At 36.3% G+C, this 12,529-nt stretch overlaps 1 protein-coding gene across 1 annotated transcript; it reads right to left on the bottom strand.

The window, feature by feature from the left end:
• Nucleotides 1-8,820: 8,820 nt before the first annotated feature.
• Nucleotides 8,821-10,193, bottom strand: LOC139153950 (olfactory receptor 5AP2-like). The gene is made up of 2 exons (XM_070728375.1): nt 10,185-10,193; nt 8,821-9,768 (listed from the first exon to the last, which is right to left on the bottom strand). Exons 1-2 carry the CDS (start codon nt 10,191-10,193, stop codon nt 8,821-8,823), a joined length of 957 nt encoding a protein of 318 aa, XP_070584476.1.
• Between the last annotated feature and the right edge of the window lie 2,336 nt (nt 10,194-12,529).

Here is a 12,529-nt window from a genome sequence, read left to right on the forward strand (position 1 = left end):
ACACCAGGATGACCAAACTTCAAAGAAGAAATGTTTTAATTTGCATACCTTTATTTTTTTTTCTTTTTATGATCCTTTAAACATTTGAGAAAGGGACATTATATATGATAGTCCCGATTATCACCCAGAATAAAGGAAGTAATAATTGGGACTATCATGCCTGAGCTTTAGAAATCTAGATGGCCGCTAGAGGGGAGAAAAGACCGTAGAAAATGCCTGTTTGAAGCTCTATCATTTGGTTTTGTAGCTAAAATGGGATTAGAACTCGTGGTCTTTTGTTTTTAAGACTGTTACTTTAGGTAGAATTTGTTTGCAGATTAATTTCAACTGAATATAGTCTTGAAATAACTATAAATTCTCATATACATTTGTAGGCTAAGCACTCTTCACCCAGACATTGACTCCAGGATGACCAAACTTCCAAGAAGGAAACGTTTTAATTTGCATACCTTTATTTTTTTTTCTTTTTATGATCCTTTCATCCATTTGAGAAAAGGAGCATTATATATGATAGTCCCGATTATCAACCAAAAAAAAGGAGGTAATAATTGGGACTATCATGCCTGAGCTTTAGAAATCTAGATGGCCACAAAAGACCATAGAAAATGCCTCTTTCTGGCTCTCTCATCTGATTTTGTTTCTAAAATGTGATAAGGATCATAAAATGAAAAAATAATAATGGTATGCAAATTAAAACATTTCTTCTTTGAAGTTTGGTCATCCTGGAGTCAATGTTTGGGACAAGACTGCTTAGCCTAAAAATGTATATGAGAATTGATAGTTATTTAAACACTATATTCAGTTGAAACTAATCTGCAACCAAATTCTAGCTAAAGTAACAGTCTTAAAAACAAAAGACCATGAGTCCTAATCCCATGATAGCCACAAAATCAGATGAGAGAGCTTGAAACAGGCATTTTCTACAGTCTTTTCTGCGGTCTATACATTTTTAGGCTAAGCAGTCTTGTCCCAGACATTGACTCCAGGATGATCAGACTTCAAAGAAAAAATGTTTTCATTTGCATACCTTTTTTTTTCTTTTTATGATCCCTTCAACATTTGAGAAAAGAAGCATTAGATATGATAGTCCGATTGTCACCCAGAAGAAAGGAAGTAATAATTGGGACTATCGTGCCTCAGCTTTAGAAATCTAGATGGCCGCTAGAGGGCAGAAAAGACCGTAGAAAATGCCTGTTTCAAGCTCTCTCATATAGTTTTGTAGCTAAAATGGGATTAGAACTCGTGGTCGTTTGTTTTTAAGCCTGTTACTTTAGCTAGAATTAGTTTTCAGACCAATTTCAACTGAATATAGTTTTGAAATAACTATCATTTCTCATATACATTTTTAGGCTAAGCAGTCTAGACCCAGACATTGACTCCAGGATGACCAAACTTCCAAGAAGGAAATGTTTAATTTGCATACCTTTATTTTTCTTCTTTTTGAAATTTGGTCATCCTGGAGTCAATATCTGGGACAAGACTGTTTAGCCTAAAAATGTATATGAGAATTGATAGTTATTTCAAGACTATATTAAGCTGAAATTAATCTGCAAACAAATTCTAACTAAAGTGAAAGTTTTAAAAACATAACCCAAAAAGTTCTAATTCCCTTTTAGCCACAACTCCAGAGGAGAGAGCTTGAAACAGGCATTTTCTACGGTCTTTTCTGCCCTCTAGTGGCCATCTAGATTTGTAAATCTCAGGCATGATAATCCCAATTATTACCTCCTTTATTCTGGGTGATAATCGGGACCAGTGTTCCCTCTAATATTTTTTTTGGGGGGTGTGGAGGGCGGAAAAGTATAGTGTCTGAGCGGCAGTCCCTTTGGGTCTGGGCGCCACAGAAATAATAAACAAACAAAAAAAAAAAAAAAAAACCCCACCCTGTTTTGCCTCAGAGAATTTCAAAATAAAATACTGTCCTGTGTGTCTATAACAGTGAGCTCATAATAGGGCAACTCTATCAATATCAAAATGCCACTTAAATAGTTGAGCTAGTTTCAAACTAGATTTTGATTTTCTTTCTCTCTTCCTTACTCCCATTCTTTTTCTTGCTCTTTTCCTTCCTTTCTTTTTTCTATCTGTTTCTCTCTCTTCCTCTCTTCCTCTCTCTCTCCTTCCCTCTCACTCTTTCCCTCTCGGCTTCTGGGCAGGTTTGGAAAACTCTGAGTTGATGATGATTTTTAAGTGAGCGATTGCTCACTGCTCAGCTTAGAGGGAACTATGATCGGGACTATCCTATATAATGTCCCTTTCTCAAATGTTGAAAGGATCATAAAAAGAAAAAAAATAAAGGTATGCAAATTAAAACATTTCCTTCTTGGAAGTTTGGTCATCCTGGAGTCAATGTCTGGGACAAGAGTGCTTATCCTAAAAATGTATAGGAGAATTGATAGTTATTTCAAGGCTATATTCAGTTGAAATTAATCTGCAAACAAATTCTAGCTAAAGTAAGTCTTACAAACAAAAGACCATGAGTCCTAATTCCATTTTAGCCACAAAACCAGATGAGAGAGCTTGAAACAGGCATTTTCTACGGTCTTTTCTGCCCTCTAGTGGCCATCTAGATTTGTATAGGCTCAGGCATGATAGTCCCTTTTATTACCTCCTTTATTCTGGATGATAATCGGGATTATCCTATCTAATGCTCCTTTTCTCAAATGGATGGAAGGATCATTAAAAGAAAAAAATAATAATGGTATGCAAATTAAAACATTTCTTCTTTGAAGTTTGGTCATCCTGGAGTCAATGTCTGGGACAAGATTGATTAGCCTAAAAATGTATATGAGAATTGATAGTTATTTCAAGACTATATTCTGTTGAAATTAATCTGCAAACAAATTCAGGTATGCTGAGAATTCATAGTTATTTAAACACTATATTCAGTTGAAACTAATCTGCAACCAAATTCTAGCTAAAGTAACAGTCTTAAAAACAAAAGACCATGAGTCCTAATCCCATGATAGCCACAAAATCAGATGAGAGAGCTTTAAACAGGTATTTTCTACGGTCTTTTCTGCAGTCTATACGTTTTTAGGCTAAGCAGTCTTGTGCCAGACATTGACTCCAGGATGACCAAACTTCAAGAAGGAAATGTTTTAATTTGCATACCTTTATTTTTTTGTCTTTTTATGATCCTTTCCTCCATTTGAGAAAAGGAGCATTAGATATGATAGTCCCGATTATCACCCAGAATAAAGGAGGTAATAATTGGGACTATCATGCCTGAGTTTTACAAATCTAGATGGCCACTAGAGGGCAGAAAAGACCGTAGAAAATGCCTGTTTGAAGCTCTCTCATTTGGTTTTGTGGCTAACATGGGATTAGGACTCCTGGTCTTTTCTTTTTAAGACTGTTACTTTAGCTAGAATTATTTTTCAGACCAATTTCAACTGAATATAGTCTTGAAATAACTATCAATTCTCATATACGTTTTTAGGCTAAGCAGTCTTGTCCCAGACATTGACTCCAGGATGACCAAACTTCCAAGAAGGAAATGTTTTAATTTGCATACCTTTATTTATATTCTTTTTATGATCCTTTCAGCGTTGGAGAAAGGGACATTATATATGATAGTCCCGAAAGGGACATTATATATGATAGTCCCAGAATAAAGGAGGTAATAATTGGGACTATCATGCCTGAGCTTTACAAATCTAGATGGCCACTAGAGGGCAGAAAAGACCGTAGAAAATGCCTTTTTCAAGCTCTCTCATTTGGTTTTGTGGCTAAAATGGTATTAGAACTCGTGGTCGTTTGTTTTTAAGACTGTTACTTTAGCTAGAATTAGTTTTCAGACCAATTTCAACTGAATATAGTCTTGAAATAACTATCAATTCTCATATACATTTTTAGGCTAAGCAGTCTGGACCCAGACATTGACTCCAGGATGACCAAACTTCCAAGAAGGAAATGTTTAATTTGCATACCTTTATTTTTCTTCTTTTTGAAATTTGGTCATCCTGGAGTCAATGTCTGGGGCAAGACTGTTTAGCCTAAAAATGTATATGAGAATTGATAGTTATTTCAAGACTATATTCAGTTGAAATTAATCTGCAAACAAATTCTAGCTAAAGTTAAAGTTTTAAAAACAAAAAGCATGAGTTCTAATTCCATTTTAGCCACAAAACCAAATGAGAAAGCTTGAAACAGGCATTTTCTAAGGTCTTTTCTGCCCTCTAGTGGCCATCTAGATTTGTAAATGTCAGGCATGATAATCCCAATTATTACCTCCTTTATTCTGGGTGATAATCGGGACTATCATATATAATGTCCCTTTCTCAAACGTTGAAAGGATCATAAAAAAAAAAAAGGTATGCAAATTAAAACATTTCCTTCTTGGAAGTTTGGTCATTCTGGAGTCAATGTCTGGGACAAGACTGCTTAGCCTAAAAATGTATATGAGAATTGATAGTTATTTCAAGACTATATTCTGTTGAAATTAATCTGCAAACAAATTCTAGCTAAAGTAACAGTCTTACAAACAAAAGACCATGAGTCCTAATTCCATTTTAGCCACAAAACCAGAGTAGAGAACTTGAAACAGGCATTTTCTACAGTCTTTTCTGCCCTCTAGAGGCCATCTAGATTTGTATAGGCTCAGGCATGATAGTCCCTTTTATTACCTCCTTTATTCTGGATGATAATCGGGATTATCCTATCTAATGCTCCTTTTCTCAAATGGATGGAAGGATCATAAAAAGAAAAAAATAATAATGGTATGCAAATTAAAACATTTCTTCTTTGACGTTTGGTCATCCTGGAGTCAATGTTTGGGACAAGACTGCTTAGCCTAAAAATGTATATGAGAATTGATAGTTATTTAAACACTATATTCAGTTGAAACTAATCTGCAACCAAATTCTAGCTAAAGTAACAGTCTTAAAAACAAAAGACCATGAGTCCTAATCCCATGATAGCCACAAAATCAGATGAGAGAGCTTGAAACAGGCATTTTCTACAGTCTTTTCTGCGGTCTATACATTTTTAGGCTAAGCAGTCTTGTCCCAGACATTGACTCCAGGATGACCAAACTTCAAGAAGGAAATGTTTTAATTTGCATACCTTTATTTTTTCTTTTTATGATCCTTTCATCCAGGAGCATTAGATAGGACAGTCCTAATAATCACCCAGAAGGAAAGGGGTAATAATTGGGACTATCATACCTGAATATTTTCACATCTAGATGGCCACTAGAGGGCAGAAAAGACCGTAGAAAATGCATGTTTCAAGCTCTCTCATCTGCTTTGTGCCTAAAATGGAATTAGAACTGATGGTTTTTGTTTTTAAAGCTGTTACTTTAGCTAGAAATAGTTTGCAGATTAGTTTCAACTGAATATAGTCTTGAAATAACTATCAATTCTCATATACATTTTTAGGCTAAGCTGCCTTGTCCCAGACATTGACTCCAGGATGACCAAACTTCAAAGAAGAAATTTGCATACTTTTTTTTCTTTTTATGATCCTTTCCAACATTTGAGAAAGGTCCATTATATATGATAGTCCCGATTATCATCCAGAATAAAGGAGGTAATAATTGGGAATATCATGCCTGAGGTCTACAAATCTAGATGGCCACTAGAGGGCAGAAAAGACCGTAGAAAATGCCTGTTTCAAGCTCTCTCCTCTGGTTTTGGGCCTAAAATGGATTTAGAACTTGTGGTCTTCTGTTTTCAAGCCTGTTACTTTAGCTAGAATTAGTTTGCAGACTAATTTCAACTGAATATTGTCTTGAAATAACTATCAATTCTGGTATACATTTTTAAGCTAAGCAGTCTTGTCCCAGACATCATCATCATCATCATTATTATTATTGATTATTATTTATTAGATTTGTATGCCGCTGCTCTCTGATGACTCGGAGCTGCTCACAACAAGAAAAAAAATACAAATCCAATATTTAAAAAACATTTTAAAACCGTTAACATAAAAGCAATCATACGTCTCATGCTGACCATAAATAAAGTTGAAACAGCCCAGGGGAATCAATTTCCCCATGCCTGACGGCAGAGGTGGGTTTTGAGGAGTTTGTGAAAAGAAAGTAGGGTGGGGGCAGTCCTAATCTCTGGGGGGAGTTGATTCCAGAGGGTTGGGGCCACCACATAGAAGGTCTTCCTCTGGGTCCCGCCGGACGACATTGTTTCGTCGACTGGACCCGGAAAAGGCCAACTCTATTGGACCTAACCGGTCGCTGGGATTCGTGCGGCAGAAGGCAGTCCTGGAAATATTCTGGTTCGATGCCATGAAGGGCTTTAGAGGTCATAACAAACACTTTGAATTGTGACCGGAAACTGATCAGCAACCAATGCAGACTGCGGAGTGTTGGTGTAACATGGGCATACCTAGGGAAGCCCATGATTGCTCTCTCAATCTGCACGATCTGAAGTTTCCGAACACTCTTCAGAGGTAGCCCCATGTACAGAGAATTACAGTAGTCGAACCTCGAGGTGATGAGGGCATGGGTGACTGTGAGTAGTGAGTCCCGGTCCAGATAGGGCCGCAACTGGTGCACTAGGCGAACCTGGGGAAACGCCTCCCTTGCCACAGCTGAAACATGGTTCTCTTATGAAAGCTGTGGATCGAGGAGAACGTCCAAGTTGCGAACCCTCTCTGAGGGGGTCAATAATTCCCCCCCAGGGTAATGGATGGACAGATGGAATTGTCCCTGGGAGGCAAAACCCATAGCCACTCCGTCTTATCAGGGTTGAGTCTGAGTCTGTTGACACCCACCCAGACCCTAACAGCCTAAAGGCACTGGCACATCATTTCCACTGCTTCATTGACTGGACATGGGGTGGAGATGTACAGCTGTGTATCATCAGCGTACTAATGATACCTCACCCCATGCCACTGGATGATCTCACCCAGAAGTTTCATGTAGATATTGAATAGCAGGGGGGAGAGGACCGACCCCTGAGGCATCCCACAAGGGAGAGATGTAGAGGTCAACCTCTGAGCCCCCACTAACACTGACTGCAACCGACTGGAGCATTAGATATGATAGTCCTAATTATAATCCAGAATAAAGGAGGTAATAATTAGGACTATCATGCCTGAGCTTTACAAATCTAGATGGCCACTAGAGGGCAGAAAAGACCGTTGCACAAAGCTAGCACTAAGTTACCCAATAAGCTTCAAGGCTTGTAAAGACATATCTTGTTTTACTAAAGATAAAATGATAACACTGGGAAAACTGGACTAATTTTTTTATTGATTTTACAAATATTCATACAGCACATTCATTTAAGAAAAGATGAGAAATGTAGAGAACAATATTAAAAATAGTTAAGTCTGCTAACATTTCTGTTTTCATATGGTCCCTGCAGAAAACTATTACAGCAATCAATACACAAATCGGCAAGAAAGCAACAATTCTTTTTTTTTTTTTTAAATCATTTTAACAATCATAATTTCAAAGGAAAATTTCTTCAGACCTATCAGGGTTAGGGTATTATCAAAGTTTATGTAGGTTTTGTTGTCACATAAAAGTATAAAGCTCCCCATTACTTATTAGCAGGGTCACCTCCTACTGATTGTCATATCAGAACTGGCAGAAGAAACTTATTATGAGTTCCACCAACTGTTATCCAGTGGGACTCAGGAACTGGAACTTTTCATATTTGCAGTATGATCTCTGGAACACTATTTTCCCAAAGATTAGATTGTCCTTCACCATGCTTGCTTTCTGCAGGGTGCTGAAAATGTGGTTGACTTCTCAAATGTGAAATTTGGATTGTCAGTTAGACCCTTTTACATCATTATGTTAACTATAACTTGATTCATCATATTTTAGTAACAATTATGTCCTTATTTTTTGTTGGTTGTGTTTCACCTTCTCTTAGCTGGTTAAAGTCACTATATGTGGGGTTGTATAAACTGAATAAAACAAATAAAGTACTGGAAATATACAATAAGATATTTAATTTTTGCAGCAGATGATTGTACCAATGAAACTGATTGACTTCATAATGTAGGCTAAACTTTATAAGAAAGATGAATGAGTTAAAATAAATAAAACAAATTAGCCTAGAATAATTTTACATTAACTATTAAAAGACATTAATAGTATGTGAGAGTTTATCCTAGAATAATTTTACATTAACTATTAGAAGGCATTAAAGTATCCCATACTAGAAGTGGAAATAAATTCAATTAAATCAATAGATTTAACATCTTATCAGACATTAATAGGAAGGCACGATTTTGAAGCTATTTAAGAATATTTATCATTACTTTATTGGTCACTGAGTAAATAGCTGAAAAACACTGTATTATCCAAACTTAACATCAGATTTTGAAGAACATGGGAATGAGTATTTCTGGTATAATCAGTCTTATGATAGATTAGCAGAATTCAGATAGGGAAAGATTTCCATTAACAAAGAAATTGTTCAATACATTTTAGAATAATGTATTTCAATTAAATAAACTAACCTTATCACAATTTTTGACCAATGAAATTTATTGCAGTTATGATACAACTTTATGTACTGTAAGTAAAAAGAGAAACATACAGTATCTTCGGATAAGTTATGTTTCAGGGTGTACTCAGGGAAGCCAAAACATTGGATGAAAATAATATTTGTGTTTTATTTCTCCTTTTCTGCAATCAAAGAATCAGAATGAAAAAGTTTTGAAGTTTTTCCAAGCATTTATTGTTGCAAAAGTTCTCTATATAATTTATAGAATTTGGAGATGATAGGACAATATTAGTGAATGCATTTTTTTTGCTCTTGCAGATCAAAGTCATAACCTCTTCAATTATACCTTAAAACTTTGTTCAGATATTATCCAAATATTTTATATTTTCTTTTCATTGAACTAAATGAAATTACTTAATGCCTTTTTCAAAGATTTCTTTACCTCTTGATTTCTCAAAGTGTAAACAAGAGGATTGATCATGGGAGTTAATATGGTGTAGGGAATCGAGAAAATCTTTTTAACATCCCTGAATATGCCAGTGTCTGGTAAAATATAGACAATTGTCAGAGTTCCATAAAAAATGGTGACCACAATGAGATGAGAGGAACATGTGGCAAATGCTTTTTGTCTTCCAGTTGTGGATGGAATTTTCAGAATGGCAGTAATAATACAAACATAGGATGCAATGGTTAGAATGAATGGAGGAAAAATATCAATTGATCCAAATATAAGAGCTAAAAGTCTGACATTACTTGTGTCTGTGCAAGAAAGTTGGAGTACTGGACTGAAGTCACAGAAGAAATGATCAATTTGCTTGGGCCCACAAAATGATAGTTGTGCTACCAGACATACGATTATCACTAAAATTAATGTTGCACACAACCATGATGATGCTATGCAAATGAAAATGACTCTATTATTCATAATCATGGAGTAATACAATGGTTTGCAGATGGCAACAAATCTATCATAAGACATTACTGACAGGAGATAACATTCCACAATGACAAGATAACCAAAACAAAATAATTGCATGAAACAGCCCCAGACAGACATTGACTTGCTATCACTTAGAAAATCTGCAATCATCTTGGGTAGGATAGTTGAACTGTAGCAAACTTCCAAGCAGGACATATTTGCTAAGAAATAATACATAGGAGTATGAAGATTCTGCTCAGATACAATCAAGACAATAATTAAAACATTTCCAGTCAGAATCAAAGTATAGATCATGAGAAACACAAAGAAAAGAAGCACTGAAAAATCTTCAAGTTTTCCCAAACCTAGTAAGATAAATTCGGTAACATATGTTCCATTTTCTCTTTTTTCAAAAGCACCAGTCTGCGTCTGGAGGAAGAATATTATGTGAATGATTTCTGAATCTGAAGAAATAGTAGATATTTACACTCATATATAGATACACAGAGAGCGGGGAGAGAGAACTAATAAAGTTTCCTTCTCCAACCACTGTCTCTGTCTTTCTCTCTGTTTATGTATTACCAAATTGCTGTGATTATGTTTGAAAAATTATAGAAATGATAAAAAACATCAAGATCATTAGGAGGTTTAGCTTAAGAAAGAAAGAAAATCTTTCAAATGAAAAATAGTGATCTAGCTTTCGTTTCATCCAAAATATCCATCAGAACAAGCCAATTCTATAAATTTCATAAACTTTTCAAACCTAAACAACAATCACTTTAATGGACAAACCTGTATTTAATATAATAAATTATGCTATCCCATGTGATTTTTTTCTTCTGTACCTCTTCCATACTTTCCTTTTTAAAATGATGATTATTTAATTACTTCAAGGCTTTTTAAATACTTTCTGTAAGAATAATAGTCATAGGAAAAGAATTAAGGAGGGGAAAAAACAAACAATTTAAGCTTTTGGGATTAATTACCAGATGGGATTAAATATTATAGCTAGAAAACAATATATTGCAAGAACGGAATGTCATAGCTTGGAAGAATTCCTTGTATTAAAAATATAAGAACTTTCATAGTCTTTAGAAAGATGGCTATAGTTACTAGTGCTGCTATCATTAATATTCTTAATTTAAACAAGAATATGTTTCTATTTGCATTATTATGTTTACTTTTTTCAGGCATTTATTATTTGTTTATTTTCCTTTGACACTTTACAAATTATTTTAAGATTTATTTAAAATTTATTAATATAACTAACAAAAGAAAATATAGCTATATGTAATAAAATGTCTTAAAAATAATCATTACACAATAGTTATATATCTAATATCTAATATTCCACTACTCTGCGGTATGTTTTAAGACACTGATAATACTGAATTTATAGTAAGTAAGTAAGTAAGTAAGTAAGTAAGTAAGTAAGTAAGTAAGTAAGTAAGTAACTAAGCAAGCAAGCAAGCAAGCAAGCAAGCAAGCAAGCAAGCAAGCAAGCAAGCAAGCAAGCAAGTGAATATATAATTCTAAAAACAGCTAAAAACATTATATTAATTTTCAAATTCAGCTTAAACATGTGACATATATATATATTTGTTTTCGTAAATTTTCACGGGTATATGTATGTAGATTGTTCTGAGTTTGGGTTTTGCCCTGTGTAATGTTTTGCATGTCTATGCGACGTTTCGGCGAAATCACATTCACCATCATCAGGCTGAAGTTCCAATCTTTGTGTTGTTGTAAAATGGATCCATTTTACAACATTTTACAACAAATCCATTTTACAACAACACAAAGACTGGAACTCCAGCCCGACGACGGTGAATGCGACCTCGCCGAAACGTCGCACAGACATGCAAAACATCACACAGGGCAAAACCCGAACTCAGAACAATCCACATACATATACCCGTGAATATATATATATTTGTTTTCGTAAATTTTCACGGGTATATGTATGTGGATTGTTCTGAGTTCGGGTTTTGCCCTGTGTGATGTTTTGCATGTCTGTGCGACGTTTCGGCGAGGTCGCATTCACCGTCGTCGGGCTGGAGTTCCAGTCTTTGTGTTGTTGTAAAATGGATTTGTTGTAAAATGTTGTAAAATGGATCCATTTTACAACAACACAAAGATTGGAACTTCAGCCTGATGATGGTGAATGTGATTTCGCCGAAACGTCGCATAGACATGCAAAACATTACACAGGGCAAAACCCGAACTCAGAACAATCTACATATATATATATATATATATATATATATATATATATATATATATATATATATATATTCAATACACACACACACACACAAGTGTATATATACTGTATACATATATATATATCTATGAAAACAAATATATATATATATATATATATGCAGGGTTGGGCAGCAAGTACAACGGCGTGGAACGCCGCTCCACCGGCGAAAACAAAGCTGCGCACGCAGCTCCATCATTGCCGGCCATGCATGCGTGTGCATGCGTAGTGCATGCATAGTACATGCATAGTACACACGAGATTCAGCTTCTGTGCACGTGCAGAAGCCGAATCTTGTTTCCCTGGCCAGCAGCAACAGCACCTCCCGCAAGGTGGGCCCAGAAAGCGCACGCTTTCTGGGCCCACCTTCCTGGAGGATTTATTCCCACTGGTGGCTTCTGGGCATGATTGACAGGGCACCTCTGGCCGTGCAGGTAGCGGAAGTGGCCAATCCTGCCTGTGAGCCACCAGCGGGAAGAAATTCTCCAGGAAGGTGGGCCAAGGCTGCCTGAGGTAAAGCATCTGCCTTTCCTCCCTTCTTCTTTCCCTCATTCTCTTGAGGTGGGGGAGATATAGCCCCTGAACAAGGAACCTTTTTGGCTGCAGGCAAGAAATCTTTCTCCCAAAGTCCACCTGAAATGAGCCTTCACGCCTCTACAGCCTTCTCAGAGCAAAAGTGGAGAAAGATTTCTTGCAATGCAGTGTGCAGCCAAAAGGTCCGTTGTCTCAGTGCTGTATCTTAACATGCACTCTTTCTGCCCCTCCGCTTGAGAGGTTTCTGCTCGGCGGGGATGGCTGAGGAGCTGCGGGTGTTGCTGCTGCCCTTGCTGCTGCTGGCACCTATGGAACCCCTACCGTCCCCCCCAGACCAAGCTCAGCTGCAGGCAGTGCTGCATCTGCCAAGGCTGCTCTTGGCATGGTTGCCTG

Source organism: Erythrolamprus reginae, chromosome Z, assembly GCF_031021105.1.
Source record: "Erythrolamprus reginae isolate rEryReg1 chromosome Z, rEryReg1.hap1, whole genome shotgun sequence".
In the NCBI taxonomy this organism is placed as follows: domain Eukaryota; kingdom Metazoa; phylum Chordata; class Lepidosauria; order Squamata; family Dipsadidae; genus Erythrolamprus; species Erythrolamprus reginae.